Genomic DNA, 19,371 nt, shown 5'->3' on the forward strand with positions numbered 1-19,371 from the left:
AGCTGGGAAATCCAGTGGAGGGTGGAGGCCTGGGAACTGCTTCCTGAGGCCCTGACTGCAGTGAGTGAGCCTCTAGTTCCTGGCAGGACTTCTTCAGGACTCCAAGTCCATATTATATATATATATATATATATATATTTTTTTTTTTTTTTTTTCACATGCTCATGGTAAGTAATACTTAGAAAGATCTAGATCTGGAGTGGCAGCTGCGTGGTGCTGGAGCGACTTTGAGGAGATACCCCACTTCCAAGGGCAAAGGAGAAGTCTCAGCAAGATGGTAAGGAGGGGTGAAATCACGAAATCACATTTAGAATCAAACCCCATACCCACCAGAGACCCTCAGAGGGCTCAAACAAACCTTGGGCGCACCAGGACCCAGAGACCCGACAGAGACTAAGACAGAACTGTGTTTGAGTGTCTCCTGTGGGTGCAGGTCAGCAGTGGACTGCTGCAGGGGCAGGGGCTCTGGGTGCAGTAGACCTGGGTCTGGCATAAGTCCTCCTGGAGGAGGTCACCATTAACCCCACCATAGAGCCACCAGAGCTTACACAGGACTGGGGAGACAGAGTCATGGAGCGCACAAACACAACCGTGTGCACACCAGGACCCAGGAGAAAGGAGCAGTGATCCCACAGGAGACTGACCCAGACTCGCCCGTGAGTGTCCAGGAGCCTCCGGCGGAGGTGTGGGTAAGTGGTGGCCTGCTGCAGGCTGGGGGCCCTGAGTGCAGCAGTGCGTGCCTGGGACCTTTTGAAGGAGGTCACCATTATCTTCATTACCTCCACCATAGTTTGGCCTCAGGTCAAATAACATGGAGGGAACGCAGCCCCGCCCATCAACAGAAAATTGGATTCAAGATTTACTAAGCATGGCCCCACTCATCAGAACTAGACCCAGTTTCCTCTCAGTCTCTCCCATCAGGAAGCTTCCATAAGCCTCTTATCCTCCTCCATCAGAGGACAGAATGAATGAAAACCACAATCACAGAAAATTAACCAATCTGATCATATGGAACACAGCCTTGTCAAACTCAATGAAACTATGAGCCATGTCATGTGGTGCCACCCAAGATAGACGGGTCATGGTGGAAAGCTCTGACAAAATGTGGTCCACTGGAGAAGGGAATGGCAAACCACTTCAGTATTCTTGTCTTGAGAACCCCATGAACAGTATTAAAATGGCAAAAAGATAGGACACTGGAAGATGAACTCCCCAGGTTGGTAGGTGTCCAATATGCTACTGGAAATCAGTGGAGAAATAACTCCAGAAAGAATGAAGAGACGGAGCCAAAGCAAAAACAACACCAGTTGTGGATATGACCGGTGATAGAAGTAAATTCCAATGCTGTAAAGAGCAATATTGCATAGGAACCTGCAATATTGTTAGGTCCACGAATCAAGGCAAATTGGAAGTGGTCAAACAGGAGGTGGCAAGAGTGAATGTTGACATTTTAGGAATCAACTAAAATGGACTGGAATGGGTGAATTTAACTCGGATGACCATTAAAGCTACTACTGTGGGCAAGAATTCCTTAGAAGAAATGGAGTAGCTATCATAGTCAACAAGAGTCTGAAATGCAGTACTTGGATGAAATCTCAAAAATGAAATGACAAAATGATCTCTGTTCATTTCCAAGGCAAACCATTCAATATCACAGTAATCCAAGTCTATGGCCTGACTAATAATGCTGAAGAAGCTGAACTTGAATGGTTCTATGAAGACCTACAAGACCTTTTAGAACTGACGCCCAAAAAAGATGTCCTTTTCATTATAGGAGACTGGAATGCAAAAGTAGGAAGTCAAGAAATACCTGGAGTAACAGGCAAATTTGGCCTTGGAATACGGAATGAAGCAGGGCAAAGACTAGTAGAGTTTTGCCAAGAGAACACACGGGTCTTCGCAAACACCCTCTTCCAACAACACAAGAGAAGACTCTACACACAGACATCACCAGATGGTCAACACCGAAATCAGATTGATTATATTCTTTGCAGCCAAAGATGGAGAAGCTCTATACAGTCAGCAAGAACAAGACAGGAGCTGACTGTGGCTCAGATCATGAACTCCTTATTGCCAAATTCAGACTTAAATTGAAGAAATAGGGAAAATGACTAAATCATTCAGGTATGACCTAAATCAAATCCCTTATGATTATACACTGAAAATGAGAAATAGATTCAAGGGATTAGATCTGATAGAGTGCCTGAAGAACTATGGACAGAGGTTCGTGACATTGTACAGGAGGCAGTGATCAAGACCATCACCAAGAAAAAGAAATGCAAAAAGGCAAAATGGTTGTCTGAGGAGGCCTTACAAATAGCTGTGAAAAGAAGAGAAGCAAAAACCAAAGGAGAAAAGGAAAGATATACCTATTTGATTTCAGAATTCCAAAGAATAGCAAGGAGAGATAAGAAAGCTTTCCTCAGTGATCAATGCAAAGAAATAGAGGAAAACAACAGAATGGGAAAGACTAGAGATCTCTTCAAGAAAATTAGAGATACCAAGGGAACATTTCATGCAAAGATGGGCACAATAAAGGACAGAAATGGTATGGACCTAACAGAAGCAGAAGATATTAAGAAGAGGTGGCAGGAATACACAGAAGAACTATACAAAAAAGGTCTTCATGACCCAGATAACCACGATGCTGTGATCACTCACCTAGAGCCAGACATCCTGGAATGTGAAGTCAAGTGGGCCTTAGGAAGCATCACTATGAACAAAGCTAGTGGAGGTGGTGGAATTCCAGTTGAGCTATTTCAAATCCTGAAAGATGATGCTGTGAAAGTGTTGTACTCAATATGCCAGCAAATTTGGATAACTCAGCAGGGGCCACAGGACTGGAAAAGGTCAGTTTTCATTCCAATCCCAAAGAAAGGCAATGCCAAAGAATGCTCAAACTATCGCACAATTGCACTCATCTCCACATGCTAGTAAATACTCAAAATTCTCCAAGCCAGGCTTCAACAGCATGTGAACCATGAATTTCCAGATGCTCAAACTGGTTTTAGAAAAGGCAGAGGAACCAGAGATCAAATTGCCAACATCTGTTGGATCGTCAAAAAAGCAAGAGAATACCAGGAAAACATCTATTTCTGCTTTATTGACTATGCCAAAGTCTTTGACTGTGTGGATCACAACAAACTATGGAAAATTCTTTAAGAGATGGAAATAGCAGACCACCTTACCTGCCTCCTGAGAAATCTGTATGCAGGCCAGGAAGCAACAGTTAGAACTGGACATGGAACAACAGACTGGTTCCAAATAGGAAAAGGAGTACATCAAGGCTGTATATTTTCACCCTGCTTATTTAACTTATATGCAGGGTACATCATGAGAGTATATCATGCTTCCTTCAGTCCAGCATGAAGCACAAGCTGGAATCAAAATTGCCGGGAGAAATATCAATAACCTCAGATATGCAGATAACACCACCCTTATGGCAGAAAGCAAAGAACTAAAGAGCCTCTTTAGTGATGAAAGTGAAAAGATGGAAGTGAAAGAGGAGAGTGAAAAAGTTGGCTCAAAACTCAACATTCAGAAAAGTAAGATAATAGCATCTGGTCCCATCACTTCATGGCAAATAGATGGGGGAACAATGGAAAAAATGACAGACTTTATTTTTGGGGGCTCCAAAATCATTACAGATGGTGACTGCAGCCATGAAAATAAAAGACACTTGGTGTTTGGAAGGAAAGTTATGACCAACCTAGACAGCATATTAAAAAGCAGAGACATTACTTTGCCAACAAAGGTCTGTCTAGTCAAAGCTGTTTTTTCCAGTAGTCATGTATGGATGTGAGAATTGGACTATAAAGCTGAGTGCCAAAGAATTGATGCTTTTGAATTGTGGTGTTGGAGAAGACTCTTGAGAGTCCCTTGGAGAGCAAGGAGATCCAGCCAGTCCATCCTAAGGAGATCAGTCCTGAGTGTTCATTGGAAGGACTGATGCTGAAGCTGAAACTCCTACACTTTGGCCACCTGATGCAAAGAACTGATTCATTTGAAAAGACCCTGATGCTGGGAAAGATTGAAAGCGGGAGGAGAAGGGAATGACAGAGGATGAGATTGTTGGATGGCATCACCGACTCAATGGACATGAGTTTGAGTAAGCTCCGGGAGTTGGTGATGGACAGGAAGGCCTGGCGTGCTGCAGTCCATTCGGTCACAAAGAGTCGGACACAACTGAGCGACTGAACTGAACTGAACTCAGAAAGATCTAGAACAAACTTTGGCCGTCAGCCGCCAGAAAATTTACATGGAGTGGTTAAGCACATAGATGCTGATGCCAGATAGAATCGGTTCAAATCCCAGTTCCACCACTTAAACCGTGAGGGATTTGCGACAAGTTACCTAACCTCGGATATAAACAGTCATGACAAAAGTGTCCCCTAGGGCTGTTGGGAGCATGGAAGTGAAAGTATGTCAGTCAGTCGTGTCCAACTCTTAGCAACCCCCTGGACTGCAGCCCGCCAGGCTCCTCTGTCCATGAGATTCTCCAGGCAAGAATACCAGAGTGAGTTGCCCTTCCCTTCTCCAGGGGATCTTCTCAACCCAAGGATTGAACCCAAGGTCTCCCGCTTTGCAGGGAAATTCTTTACCGTCTCAGTCACCAGGGAAGCCCTAGCGCTGTTGGGAGTATGTATATATTCAGTTAATTCAGCAAAGGCACTGAAAACAGTACCTGACTGCAGGAAGCACTGGGGCAGCTTCGGCCATTGTGGGTCATTCCTATACAATCCGCCAGCGTGTCCTTTGGTCTCTGGACCAATAGGGGAAGCCATGTGCATGGGACACTCGGGCATTCAGAGGGCACAGGGCCAGACGGCTACAGAGAATGGGGGTGGGGGTGGAGGCAGAGTTGGTGCAGGCTCCCTCCCGGCCTCCAGGTCTGCTGTGACTCCTGAGCCCTTCTGAGGAGCAACATCTTGGGTTGCCTCCTTGCCACCCCGTGTTCCCCAAAAGCAGCCAGGCTGAGCTAGACATAGCTTCTCTTTAATGGAAATCATGAGTGCTTTGACATAGGAGACCAGCTTGAACGGGAAGGTGTGGCCAGTGCAGCAGGTCAGGATGCTACCCTGCCCCTCTGCCGTGGTCCCAAGGGAGGATGGGTGTGCCAGCTGGAGCTCAGAAGATGTCAGGGACGATATAGTCAGTGTGGATGCCGTCAATCAGCCCATCCCCATTGTTGTGAATGAACCAGCAGGTCACCTCAGCCCCATGTCGGGGGTCCTTCCTGTAGTCTTTTTGCAAGCCCCTGAGGAGAAATATGCCAGCTGGGGTCACCTTTTAGATCCAGCAGGGCTGTACCTCCCCAGGACGCCCACCCGACCCATGTGACACCTAGAAGAAGACCTGGACCAATGATGGAGAAGGCCAAGGGCAGAGATGCTGGGAGAAAAGTCCACCCACCTGGTGACTGTCAGGCGGCGGTTCTTCACCACCATTGTGGCATCTGTTTTTGTGGGGTCAGAGCCTGGGTGGAGGTCGGACACTTTATAATCAAAGGGGTGGAAGAATTGTCCTGGAAAGGCATGCACAAGACCGTGGTTACCATCGGGGGCCTTGCTGCCCTGTGCTCACCAGGTGCTCCCTGGAGGTTTAGAGTTATGGCACTATTTTTTCCCAAGGGCTTGACTGTTTCTGATAAATTTTAACATCCAAAGCCACCTCTAGTTCACTTACTATAAAGAAGCAGATATGTTGCTTCTATAGGAATTCCAAAGGAGTATGGCTGGGGAGAGGGGAGGGAGGGGTAGAGAGCAGGGTCTGCAGGAAGGCCACAAAGAGAAGCGGTGTGGCCATGACCCATCCCACCCAGGAGGTGCCTGGGAGTCCACTGGACCTTTCTCTTTTCTAATTGGACCTCTCCTTACACGCTCTCAGGCTCACTTAAGCTTTAGTTTCACTGTGTTTGATTACAGCCTCTTTGAGGGACAAGCCGTCACCAGGACCCTCTTTGGAGCTCTGAGCCTTGGAGGCCACGTTGGAGGTGCACCTGTCCTGGTGCCTCGCAAAGCTGACCCATGGTGAGTCCTAACACGCCACCCCCCACAGCTCTGCCAGCCTGGCCAGCCGGACATACCCAGCAGCCCGTGTGTCCGTGCTGACATCCGGTGACTATCCAGCACATAGAAGCCCAGGAAGTCCTGGCGGACAGCACTCCCCCTCCACACCCGGTGCAGGACGACCTCGAAGGTGCCCCCATCCTCCACAGACACCACCAGGTTCCTCTTCCTGTTGATGGTCACCAGCACCCTGTGGGGCCGGGTGCCATGAGGGTGGATGCAGCTTCACTGCACCTCTCCGTTCAGCTGCTCTTGTCCTTGGGACCCAGCTCTTAGGACCCCCTCTCCTCTGAGATGGTTGAGTATTTCTTGCTCCACACTTCTTCCCACATGTTGCTGCTGGGTATATTCTGTACAGGCCCTGTGCTAAGCCCTCCATTGAAACTATATCATTCAATTCCCCCTTTGATCCTGTGAGGACCACAGCTCAAAGAGGTTAAGAAGTTGCTCGAGTTCACATAGCTGGTGAGTGACAGAGCCAGGACTTCTACTCCAGCCTGTCAAGTGTGAGTCTGTGTTCTTTGACTCATCATATGATCCACTATACTGGACCCTGCCCACCTCTCCCTACAGCTCCACTGACCAGCACTGGGCTCTGATGCTCGGCAGTGTTTACAGATGAATGAGTGAAGGAAAGAACCAACACTAAACAAGTCATACTAAGACAGCGCTGAAAGACAAGCCCAGAGAACACAAGTTCAGCAGAGGAAGAGACCAGGATGGGTTCAGGGAAGAGGTGGCCCTTGCGCTGGGCCTGGGAGGATGAATTGCTTGGTTTGGTGGAGACAGGACTGTGGGGCGAGGGTGCCACAGGAGCTCAGGCAGCCAGGCCCAGAGACACGCATCCCGGAACCAAAGGAAATTGGGAGTGAGGGGTCGGGAATGGTTCACAGGGCCCAGCATGTCCGCACGGAGGCCTTATGACCTCACTCACAGGCAGAGCTCAGGGAATGAGGGTCCACAGGCTCGGGGGGTGGGGCTGGCTCTGGGGCTTCATGCCTTGGTCCTCACCACACTCACCCCTGCCTCCCTTCCCAGGCCCCCGCCTAAGCTGGTTACTCATTTTGCCGCAGGAAGGCCTGGTCCCTCCAGGAGAACACGGGCCCGCCAGACCCAGGGTTCAGCGTAATGTTCTGAGGAGTCACTTCCAGCTGGAAGTCAGTTGCGGGGTTTGCGATCCCCAGACGCCCGAAGTACGTGCCCTCATGCTTCCCAGGGCTCCCAGCCTCGTTGCCGATGAGCTGCCCGTTCACTGAGAAGCCTGCAGTAGGGTGAAGGGTCATCAGGTCGGGGGCCAGCTCTCACCAGAACCCTGCCAGCCAGTCTTTGCTCCTGCCCTCCCTCTTTGGTCACTGAGAGCCTCAGCACCCAAGGAGGTAGGCTTTCAGGACAGGTGCAGGCCACACACAGCACCGCCTGCCTCCCTTCCCACCACCCTCTCTGAGATTAGAATGCTCCGTTCTGCGCTCTGAAGGAGGTCTCGCCTCCCCAGGACAGGCCTTGGAGCTGCTTATTCTCCATGACGCAGGGCAGGTGCTGTAGGTGAGTCTTAGGGCCTCTCCACAGAGGCCTCCTCTGAACTGGGCAGCAAGCAGCCCCCTCCCCATTGTCACTGTCCCAAAACTATCCTTGTCTCATGCTCTGAAATGGTCACCTAAGAATCTGTTCACCTGTTTATCTCCCTTCCCTAAACTCCACGAGAGCAGGGACTCTGTCCGGGTTTCCATTGTGTCCCCAGCCCTTTGGATGTGCTCAACAAACATGTGCAGATGACCTGAATGGACTGGGAGGGTGGGAGAAGTGTCCAAGATATGGAGAGGGCATTGTTCTCATCACTGGAGCCCGGGGGCAGCGGGGAGGTTGACTCCAAGACCCCTGCAGCCATGCAGGGCCAAGGGAGGGGTATGCAGCAGGGTCACAGGATAATTTACAGGACTCGGTACAAAATGAAAACAAGGGGCCCCTCCTTCAAAAATTAAGAATTTCAGGATGCAACTGCAGAGCATTAAATCAAGCATGGGGCCCTTCCCATGCACGGTTCCGTGCACCTGCACAGGTCGCATGCCCACAAAGCTGGCCCTATGTAGCGCCCAGGCAGGTGGGTGGGGTGTGACGGCGGCAGGCTGAGCCCAGCCAGGTGGCGGGTACACTGGGTGTGGGCAGTGGGGGCCACAACCGCTGTCCTTCCTGGTTATGGCTGAACGCTGAGGGCAGAGGAGCCTGGGCCCCACCCTCTCTGGCAGGGGGTGTGATGTCACCAGTACCTGTGTCAGGATCCTGCACCAGGCTCAGGACCACACCAGGCTCCTCGTTGATGTTGAAGCACAGCGTGTCCTCTTTCTGGGGCACGTGGATGAGGAAGTGCGGGTCAGTATCCACTGAGGGCACAGCATGGAGTCCGTTAGACTGAGCGTTAGGCAGATGGGGCCAGCTGGGAACAAGGGTTCAGCCAGGCAGGAATGTCCCTCAGACCCTCCCAAGGACTCACCGCCAGTCACTTGGTCTGGCAACTTCTTGATGTCGAGGCTGGAGTGCGTTGGAGCAGGCTGGGAGGCCTGTAGCATGAAGGCTGAGCAGCAAGAGTGAACGGCCTTTAGAAGGGAGGTGGCCAGGCTTTCCCTGCAGCTGGTGGCTCCTTCTCTGGGGCCCCTCCCACCCAGGCAGGCTGGCCCGAGGCCGCGGATGCACGAGTGGACATGGAGACTTTGACACCTCTCGGGATGTGGGAATGGAAGTTTGGCCCAGAGCAATGGCCTGGCCTGGAGAAGAAAATGGCAACCCAAACAAGTATTCTTGTTTGGGAAATCCCATTGACAGAGGAGCCCAGTGGGCTATAGTCCCTGGGGTTGCAAGAGTCAGACATGACTGAGCAACTAAATCACCACTACCAGTGTCCTGGCCCCAGCTCGGTCTCCTTCATGAGGACCTGGTGGGCTGGTGGCTCTGGGGTTGGGAGGCCAGGCCTGGGTCAGGGGGAGAGTTCTGAGGGCTCCCAGCGAGAGGGAGCGAGGAGCACTGGAGCAGAGAGAGACAGCCTTAGATGGGCAACACCCTGGGCTTTGCTCAGGACTGAGGGTGGTCCCGTGGAGCAGAGGTAAGACGTGCGTTGTCAGGGTGACGGCCACTTACTCTTTCTGGGTCCCACCATCTCTGTAGAGGACAAGGACAGAGGACAGCGTCACCCTCCCTGCTCCAAGGGCAACTGGGCCAAAACATCAGTCAGGCCTGGGCAGCCCTCTTCCTGGGGGTCCCAGCCCTCCTCCTGTGGGACTCAGCCCTCTCCTAGGGGTCCCAGCCCTTCTCCTGGGGGTCCCAGTCCTCCTTGCAAACGGATGCTCACACTAAGGGCCCCAAAGAAGGCCCGGGAGTGGAGGGGTTCAGGCTGTGTGAGGGCTCCCCAAACACTCAGGTAGCAACAGTTTGGTTACAACAAAGTGGGGAAGGGCATCTCAGGGAAGGAAGAGACCAAGAAAGGCTGGAGCCGGGCAGGTGTGGGGAGGGGATCTGTGTGTCTGGTGGCCAGAACTGCGCCACTTGCCCAGCCACCCAGAGCCCCTTGCAAAAGTCAACATGATTTAAAAACTCACCCAAGGGCAGAGAATCTAGAAAGGAGAGAAAGGAAAGAGAATTAACGCCCTGGAGGCTTTTGGTTCTCAGAAGCCTCCCCATGCCCACAGCCTCCCCTCAGCCAGCCCATACCGTCCAGGGGCTTATCAATGATGGGCTCCAGGCCGTCCTGGTCTGTCATGCCCCTGACGGTCATGGAGGTCAGTGGGGTCACGAACTGATAGGCCAATGACATCTGCAGGGCCTTTGCTGACACGTTGGCCTTCTCCTCGCCCTCCAACTTCATCCTGCGAGACAGACACCGGCTCCAGGCCTGCAGCTTGGACGACAGTAAACTTGCATTCCCTTGTCCTTTCCTGCTGTTGTTGACTTGTTCAACAGGCATGGAATAAGCCCCTGCAGTGGCCCCACTCAGGGGCTGCCTTCAAGGACCTCATGATTTAAATGCCTCCCATAGAGAAATGGGTTTCCTTGGTGACTCAGATGGTAAAGAATCTGCCTGCAATACGGGAGACCTGGGTTCGATCCCTGGGTCGGGAAGATCCCGTGTTCTTGCCTGGAGAATTCCATGGACAGAGGAGCCTGGAGGGCTATAGTCCATGCGGTTGCAGAGTCGGACATGACTGAGTGACTAACAGTTTCATAGAGAAAACCTGGAGGTTTGGTAGAGCTGGGGGATGTGCCCCAGAATTCAACAGCTGTGACATTCTGGCAAGTGGTCTAACCTCTCTGAACCCCGGTGTGCTCAGTATGTTGTGAGGATGAACTGAGTGTGTCTGGACACAGTAGCCCCACGGGCAAGGGCAGCATCGCCCACAGAGCTAAGTAGGAGCAAACGGCAGGCCGCCCTGTGCCCCCCTGCAGGCCCCGCCCACACATTGACTGCCTGGTTGATATTAACTTAGAGAGCAAAGTCAGAGAACAGTAAATCTGACCTGCTCACACGTTCAAGACTCAGAACCACCCCTTCTTAGTTCAAAGACCCAGGGGTTGTGGGGCGTGCTCTTGGGCGGTTGTGCCCCCATTCCCCTAGGCAGCCAGTGGGCTGGTACCGCTTGGCCAGCAGCTCCTGGATGGTCAGGTAGGCCCACAGGCGTTCAACGTGGTTCTCCAGCATGTGGCCCCGTTCTCGGAGCAGTTTCTTCATCTCTTCCTCGTCCACCAGGCAGGTTGTCATGAATTCTTGGCCCTCCTGAGAGAGGCGAGGGCGAGAGAGGCTGTGAACCTTTGTCAGCATTCCATCCCCCTTCTTTCCTAAGCCTGCACTTCTCATCCTCACCCATCCATTCCTTCCATAAAAGTTGCCAAGCACCCTCTGTGAGCCAAGTTGACCCAGGCCTCGGGGATCCCAGGGGAGGAGGATCAGGCTCTGCTCTCATAGAGTTACTGTCTCTGGGGGATGCCAGCAAACAGCCGGCCAGTCCACCATGCAACTGTGTCCACCCCACCCCACTCCTCCAGATGCCCATTCAACTTGCCGCAGCCCACAAGTGTGCCTTTTCTCCTCAGCTACGATATGGGGGCACCTCTTCCCAGGGGTTTGCCATGCACAGGATTATTTCATTTACTCCACACAACTCTCTAGTGCAGTTTTACCCTCATAGTATAGAAAGGCCTAGAGACCTGGACCCATTTGATCAATGTCACCCACCTGGAGCCAAGGTCTAGCTCAGCTTTCCTCACTGAAAGCCGGAGTCCTGAACCCTCAGCTACAACCAGACGGCTAGACTCCAGGTCTCCAGGACCCCCGAGCGTGCATGTGCACACGTGCACTGCACTGTGGTACAAAGCTGAATGTGTAGTAGGTGCTCAGGAAATAGTGTCACTTGAGAAGGAAGACGCTAGCCTCTCACTGCCTCATGCTTTGGGAGGAATGACATGGGGAATAACAGGTGGTCCAGTTGGCTGCAAGGATGACCACTTATCAAGGCCACTTGAGCCTGCCCTCAGGATGACTGCATTAGGAGAACGTTCAGCCCTGGGGGTGTGTGTGGCCTGGTGGGGTGAGGGCACTCCTCTGGGGAAAGAGAGGCTGCCAAGGGCACAGGGGTGGGGAGCTTCTGAGTGCCTCTCCACCCTTTGCAGCCCTCTATTTACCCCGTGAGCTCGCACGTCCGCCTTGAAGCTGCTCAGTTTGTGGTCAGCAATGCGCCCCGCCACCATGATTTCCGAGCCTTCGTAGTACTGTTTATGGCGGTGCTGGGTCAGGTCTGAGACGGCTTCCTGGGGGTACAGCAACTCCACATCCCTCAGGAGGGGGTTGGCTACCTGCTCATAGAAACCCTGCAGGAATGGGGGGGGGGTGCAGCCTCAGAGCTGGTGGGTCACCCTAGGCATCCAACAGGAAACCCCCTCACAAAGTGGTATGTCAGGATCGCTGCCTTATAGAAGGAATTGCAGGCTCAGGGGTTAAGGAACTGGCTCAAGGTCCCACAGCTAAGTTGAACTCTACACCAGAGCTTTATCTGCTCTGGGCTGGTGGGTACATGGCTGCCAAGGCTCTGATCCCCATGGCGTGACTTTGAGGGGCTGTGGGAGAGGAGACCTGCAGCTGCTGGGTAGCATCATGATCCTCGTAGATTCTCTGGACACGTCCGTTGTTCTCCAGGGACATGACCTCCAGGAAGTTCAAGTCCACATCATGGCCAAAGCCCAAGTTGTAGAGTGGGAACCTGCCCTTGATGCCATCTCGGACATTCTTGAGGATTTGGGTACGATCCATCACCCCTGCAGCCACACAGCCAGGTAGGGATGGGATGCATGTGGGGCATGAGGGCAACTTGGGGCACCCTCTGGGGGCCAAGCCTCCCATCTTAGACCATCTCCAGTCCCCACTAGCCTCTTGAGGCCACGCCTCTTGCTGTCTCCTCTGGGTGATGCAACAGCTGCTAACAGAGCTCCTAGAAGACTGCCCATTTCCATGGATCCATCATGAGCAAATCTGATTTTAAACCCTCCACGGCTCCTCCCATGGCCTGTGAGGGCCTGCTGACCTTTCCACTCTGTTTTACCTGCTTTATACATGCCTGCACTTCCTGCACAGACCTTGCTGGTGCACAAACCTTGTTTTGTTCAAGCTGCCCCTTCTGCCAAGGATGCCTTCCTGCTTCTCCTCTCCTCCTTCCAGATGGAGCTCAGGGCTCACCTTCCTCCAGGAGGCCTTCTGAGACTCTGCCTGGGTCAGGTGCCCCTTGTCTGTGGTCTTTTGGCCTCCTGGCACCCTGTTCTTTCAGAGCCCTTGACAGAGCATCTGTTCCTGGGTCTGCCTCCCCCAGTGGACCCTGGACTCCTTAAGGGCAAAGATGTTTCTTGTTCTCTTAGTGTCTCTTCTTGGTCCCTACTCCTGTGCTTGGTGAGGTACTGAAAACACAGTTCATTAAATTCAGCCTAGGAGTCCTGTCCCTCCTTCTGGGCCCTGTCCAGCCCTGTGTCATGGAGAAACACTCCCAGTTTCCCACCTCAGGACAGAGGAGCACCTTGGAGCTTCTGCAGACTTTATGGTCTGAACTCTGCTCTTAGACAAGTGCTCAGCTTTACCCTTAGCCTCTCTGCCCCCAGACGGCATCCCCAGTGCCTTCCATAATGAGCAGACCCAACACCTCCCAGGGTATCCCTGATGGCACTTACCTTCTGTGGGCTCGCCATCTGTCAACATGATGAGAATTGAGGCGTGGTTGCTGAGTTCTGGGAGACTTTGCTGAGCTTTGTTCAAGATCTCAATTCCCCTAAGCAGACCTCCATTCAGGTTTGTAGCTGCAAAAAAAGAGAAAGCAGATCAGTGTGTGCCTTCAATCTGAGGGGACAGAGGTGGCATCAAGGTGGCCCCAGACCCCTGCCCCTACCCCCGGCCAGGGAGAATTGCTGCACGAAGTTCCGAGCTGCCTCCAGGTTGGCAGGAGATGCCTGCACCAGCGAACCCTTCCATGACTGCACTGCAGACCCAAAGAGGACCAGGTCGAAGTAGTCTCCTGGCCGCATGTCCCCCAGGATTTTATGGAGCGCCTCCTTGGTCTGTAAGGATAGGACAGTCAGTGGAGGGACAGGGCCCCAGGATAGTGCCTTCTGTAATCTCCAGATGCCCAGTTAAAAGACCCACAGGGTTAGAGGCATGTGGCAGACAAACAGGAGGGGCAAGAAAGCTAGTGGTGACAGGAGAGGAGCCTCCTGCTGAGTGAGCCCTGGGGTGGCTGAGGGCGTGGAGAAGGCAAAGGGACCCAGTGGGAAAGGGAAATGACCAGGAGTTCAGGGGGGCAGGGTTACGACAGAGGACCCCTGGAGGCTGGGTTTCTAAAACCCTGCTTGTCCACCAATGGTTTCACTGTGCCATGGACAGGGCACAGATCATGCGTGTGGAGGGGAGGCTGCTGCCAGCTGCAAGCCATCTCTGGACCCCTGTAATCATCCCCACATGCCTAGAACACAGGTCTCATCTTCCAAGCCCTCCCCCACTGGTAAACGTCATGACTCTGTGGGCCCTGTCACCTTGCTCCTATGCTTGCCATCGAGAAGTGAGTGTACTTGCTCATGGCTGCACAGTGAGAAGTGGCCCTGACCACTGGGATTTCCTGTTAGATTACCCTGCCTCTGGCCAGGGACAGAAGTCCCAAACCCAGGCTCTGCGGGCAAAACTAGTTTGGGGTGGGCGATGGGGTTGAAGAAGCTCCCACTGGGCTGTTCAGAGCCACCATTTACCTGCTTCAGTTTCTGGCCTTCCATGGAGGAGCTGATGTCAATCACAAAAACCACATTCTTGTTCAGTTTTTTTAGGTTTTGGGGAGCAAAGAAGTGGGCAAAGTAGTTATTGGCGACCTGAAACACAAACGGGTGAGTGAGGCCGCTCTCAAAAGGACCCCTGTCTGCCCCGTAAGTCTCAGGCTAGAAGTTCAGACTCACCAGGAGGTCACAGGCATCATCCCGATTGACATCGTAAGTCACCTTGAAGTCCCCATTCAGCAAGGTTGTAGAGCACGTGGGGCAGGTTTGCTGCTGGCTCACTGTGGGGCGGAAAAGCACGTGACCCTGGAACAAGCGAGAGTGTGAGGCATTACTGGTTTGCAAGGACAACATAAGATGTGTGCATGTGTGTGTGTGTCGTATATAGCCATAGGAATGAGTCTCATGCGACCCTCACCCTGCTGCTGAGAGTGCACGCCTGTGCAAAGTAGGAGAGAAGACCTGTTTCTTTGCTCACATGCTTCTGAATCATTGGAATTGTCTACAATAAGTATCGCCATTTCGGGTACACAATGAAAAACAAAATAACAGCAGCATGTTGGAAATTCCCTGGCAATCCAGTGGTCAGGACTCTGAGTTTTCATTGCTGGGGGCCCAGGTTCAATCCCTGGTTGGGGAGCTAAGATCCCGCAAGCCACATGGTGTGGCCAAAAATGTAAATAATACCAGGATGAGAGACACTTGGCATCTCATACTGTTCAGTGAAAAAAGAACACTGTGCTAGAAAATGGAACCTGCCTGGATAGACAAGGAGAAGGAAGGGCCCAGAGTGGGAGCTTCAGCCTGGTTGAACTTGGTGCTGGTGCTCAGGGAAATTGGGGGTGGTTTGCTGGAAAACTCAGCAGTGGCCACAGGACTGGAAAAGGTCAGTTTTCATTCCAATCCCAAAGAAAGGCAATGCCAAAGAATGCTCAAACTACCGCACAATTGCACTCATCTCACATGCTAGTAAATACTCAAAATTCTCCAAGCCAGGCTTCAGCAATATGTGAACCATGAACCTCCAGATGTTCAAGCTAGATTTAGAAAAGGCAGAGGAACCAGAGATCAAATTGCCAACATCTGCTGGATCATCGAAAAAGCAAGAAAGTTTCAGAAAAAAACATCTATTTCTGCTTTATTGACTATGCCAAAGCCTTTGACTGTGTGGATCACAGAAATCTCCTGCAGAAAATTCTGAAGGAGATGAGAATACCAGACCACCTGACGTGCCTCTTGAGAAACCTATATGCAGGTCAGGAAGCAACAGTTAGAACTGGACATGGAACAACAGACTGGTTCCAAATAAGAAAAGGAGTACATCAAGGCTGTATATTGTCACCCTGCTTATTTAACATCTATGCAGAGTACATCATGAGAAACACCGGGCTAGAGGAAGCACAAGCTGGAATCAAGATTGCCGGGAGAAATAACCTCAGATATGCAGATGACACCACCCTTATGGCTGAAAGTGAAGAAGAGCTAAAGAGCCTCTTGATGAAAGTGAAAGAGAAGAGTGAAAAAGTTGAGTAAGCTCCGGGAGTTGGTGATGGACAATGAGGCCTGGCATGCTGTGGTTCATGGGGTCGCAAAGAGATGGACACAACTGAGTGACTGAACTGAACTGAACTGTCCTCAATACATTTCTGTACCTCCGTACTTTCCACATTTTTCTTAAGGACCCTTTCTTTTTACATTTTGTTTGTTGGTTATAAAAGTAAAATATGTTCATTAAAGATATTTGAAAAGAATTACTAGGAAGACAAAGACGATTCCCTTGGGCCCCTACTGAAAGCAAGCGTTTGCTAGCACTCCACCGTGTCGCATTTTGTTTCTAAGGAACCCCTCCAAAACTGTAGGAAACATTTCTTCTAAGTGAACTGTTACAGTCACTACCAAAGGTGGGGGGGGAATAAACGGTTTGCTCCTGGCTCTAGTTGAGGGCAAGTTAGGAAGCGGGGCACTAGCTGGGTATCACCCATCCATATGCCGCACTCCTCAGGAACCGGGGTAGGAGCAAGCAGGATGCTCCTGGAATTCTTGTAGATGGGTGGGAAGCGACAAGTGGTAAGTGACTGGGTAGGCCAACATCCTTGCCAAACTTAATCATGTTTCCAAGAACACTGGGGCTTGGAATGCTGAGGTTTACACATGTGTCCTATATACCGTGAATGCTTTCCCAGGAGTATGAGATAAGCAAAGAGGAAACTGAGGCTTAAGCAAGCCAGCAACTCGCTGCAGACCAGGCAGACAGACCCTCCCCAGCCTTAGGCTTTTGAGAATCAGAAGTGCTGAGTTCTCTTCTCTCTCCCATATGGCAGCCTGGTTGAGCTAGGCTGAGAAGTCTCTGAGGGCTCCGCCATCTGACGCACCTTTTTCCCTGAGAAGGACTTCTTGATAAGTTGGGCAGCCAGTTCCTTGGGGAGGAAGGAGGCCTCGACATCCAGCTTCCTGATCCCCTGGGGCTCAAAGATGTCCACGTCGATCTGTGGCATTGAAACAACTCCTGCACCAAGGCTCGCATTTGGGAACCATCATCAAGTCTCAGCCAAGAGCCAGCGTGTATCCTGGCCCCCCCACCATATGCAGCGCCCACCCAGCTCTCAGCACAGGGCCTGGCATGTCACAGGCATTCCAAAAATATTGGCCAAATGAAGATGTGCATGTCTGTGCCCCTCAACTCAGCCACCACTTATGTGCCAGCCACAATGACAGCCCCTCAGGCTGTCTGGGAGTTTCCTACAAAATCCCTGAACATTCACTATCTCTCATGATCTTTGCAGCACTTCTGGGACACACAGAACCCCCATTTAACAGATGAGCAAGCTGAGGCTCAGAAGGAGAAGGCTGGAGGGTTCAGGGAGCCACAGAGAGCCACTGGAGCCCACCTGGAAGAGTTAGTACCCTCCCTGTGTGCCCAGGACTGCACACAGAGGGTGCTGAGCTTACATGTGCAGCCACAGTGAGGGAAAGGCAAGAGCCTGGCTCCTGAGACCTCACGCCTGCCTGTGGTCACCCGCGAGCTACCTCAAAATGCTGCACCAGCTGCTGGGGCTTGACTTTGATGACAATGTCGTATTGCATGAGCTTCCGCCTCAGCACCTCCTCATAGGTCAGCCGGAACGTGGCCTTGCTCCGTGGACCGACGATGATGTGGATGGAGAACTGCTCCATTGTTCTCCCTGAGGCCCTGGATGTGCCACCAGGGCCAAAACCAGACACGTCACATGGTAAGTGACGTGTGGGTCCTTGTCACTTAAAACATACTCCTCAGAATCAATTTCTCTTATTTTTAGTGCTTCCCCCAGCCTTCTTTGACCCTCACCCTGCCTTAGCTGACTGGCCAGAGTCAGGGCCCCCTTCTCCAGAGGTCTTGTCCAACACACCTGTGCCAGCAGTGGGTTTGACCAGTTTACTCCCATCCCCTCATCTGGGGCTGCCCTCCACCCAAGACACCTTGCAGCCTTCAGATCCATGCTGGCAGGGGGTGGGTGGCACCAGAGATTGGGCCGGCAGGGCCCAGAGCTCACCTGACAAGTCCTGCATTCTCTCCTGAGATGGCTGCTTTCCGGTATTGCTTCCATGCAGTCACTTTGTCCTTTATGTCTCCGGTGAAGGCATTTTCATCTGCTGTGCTGCAGGGAGGAAGAAGCCATCAGGGCAGTGCCCCTCCCCCACCACATGGGGCCTTGAGTCGGGGGCACTCCCAGTTCGGGGTTGGGGGGGAATGGAGGCGGGGGGTAGCACTGAGGAGGTCCTGTCCAGGTGAGCACTTGGGGGAGGGCTTCCCCTGCCAGTCTCCCGCTGACCCCAGAGTAGCTCAGGGACCCTAGCACGGAGGTGGGCAGCCCCGGCCACAGGGTCCAGCAGTAAGCCTTGGGTGCTGGCCTGTGCTCCTGGGCCCTCGGCTGAAAACATTCTGTCAGAGGCTTTGGTTTGCTGTCCAAGATGGCAGCCCAGAGCAGGCCCTAAAGGGCTTTTCAGTCCCTCAGAGCTGGGTCTGGCCCTTGGCCCTTGGGTATGAGGGGAGCCCTGGCTGTGGGCTGGGCCTGGTGAACCAGGCAAGGCACGCACATGGCAAAGTCGCTGATGAAGGCCGTCTTGGGTATTTCCACGTTGAAGGACACTTCCTTGGCTGTGTCAGCGCTGTTGACCACTTGGCTGGTGATGATGTAGTGGGCGAAGCGAGAGGTGACTTTGCAGTTGACTTTCAAACTGCGGATGACCACACCATCGACAGCCTAAAGTGGGATGTGCAGGAGGTGGCCTAGGATGGGGGCCCCCCAGCACCCAGCTCTGACATGGGTGCTATTCTGTATGCCTGAAACAGTGCCATGGGAATTGAGGTGGCTAGAGAGCCCCTGTCTGTGGGAGTCAGGAGTCCCCCTGCCCAGGGGCATGCCCTGAAACCTGGGGGAAACTGGCGGTAATAATGGCCCCACCACAGACCCCTTTGCCGAGACCCACACTCACTGCATCCACAGCCATTCGCTTCTGTAAAACAAAACCAGGGCAAGTGTGAATGCAAGCACTCAGGGGACCAGGGCCTATCTGTTAAGGCATGGGAGTGGGATGTAGCCTGTGTCCTCAACACCCCAGCTTCATCTCCCCAGTGCTGCTAGGGGGTCCTCTCCCTTCAGAGGAAGTCGAGGTGGGTGGGGAAAGCCCCCATCCCTGGGCTCCCTTCCAGGCTCAGCTGCCTGGTTCTGGCCCAGGGGTATACCCACATACCTTGCCACCTTTGGGATTGCGTGTGGGTGAACCCTGAGCGGCCGCGGCCTGCAGGGCGAGCAGGGACACCAGGCACACGCAGAGGAGCCCCCGCAGCCCCATCGTGCCGCGCGTGATCTCAAGACTCCTGCTGCCTTGTCACCTCACTCAGACCATGAGTAAATACAATGCTGGATAAACACAGATTAAACATTAGACAAGGTCAGGGCAAGTATTACAATTTGAGGGATCAAAAATTGACAGGGGGATTCCCAGCTGTGTAAACTCCCGGCCAGACTCAGACTGTGCCCCT

General features: G+C 52.5%; 1 protein-coding gene and 1 long non-coding RNA gene across 2 annotated transcripts in view; one reads left to right on the top strand and one right to left on the bottom strand.

The window, feature by feature from the left end:
• The window catches only part of LOC139178622 (uncharacterized), an 11,326-nt gene extending 4,060 nt beyond the window's left edge, over nucleotides 1–7,266 (top strand). The window contains exon 2 of the long non-coding RNA XR_011563020.1: nucleotides 5,925–7,266. This is a non-coding gene — a long non-coding RNA (uncharacterized lncRNA). The remainder of the gene's footprint in view (nucleotides 1–5,924) is intronic.
• Nucleotides 4,980–19,240, bottom strand: ITIH1 (inter-alpha-trypsin inhibitor heavy chain 1). Its single transcript, XM_019984977.2, has 22 exons — nucleotides 19,080–19,240; nucleotides 18,822–18,842; nucleotides 18,423–18,589; nucleotides 17,879–17,983; nucleotides 17,376–17,538; nucleotides 16,721–16,834; nucleotides 14,529–14,654; nucleotides 14,328–14,444; nucleotides 13,478–13,646; nucleotides 13,263–13,388; nucleotides 12,181–12,362; nucleotides 11,733–11,918; nucleotides 10,688–10,827; nucleotides 9,768–9,922; nucleotides 9,656–9,670; nucleotides 9,198–9,218; nucleotides 8,557–8,637; nucleotides 8,333–8,446; nucleotides 7,128–7,329; nucleotides 6,086–6,258; nucleotides 5,413–5,524; nucleotides 4,980–5,257 (listed from the first exon to the last, which is right to left on the bottom strand). Exons 1-22 carry the CDS (start codon nucleotides 19,179–19,181, stop codon nucleotides 5,128–5,130), a joined length of 2,721 nt encoding a protein of 906 aa, XP_019840536.1. The 5' UTR covers nucleotides 19,182–19,240; the 3' UTR covers nucleotides 4,980–5,127.
• Nucleotides 19,241–19,371: the final 131 nt, after the last annotated feature.

This window comes from Bos indicus, chromosome 22, assembly GCF_029378745.1.
Source record: "Bos indicus isolate NIAB-ARS_2022 breed Sahiwal x Tharparkar chromosome 22, NIAB-ARS_B.indTharparkar_mat_pri_1.0, whole genome shotgun sequence".
NCBI classification, from domain to species: Eukaryota; Metazoa; Chordata; class Mammalia; order Artiodactyla; family Bovidae; genus Bos; species Bos indicus.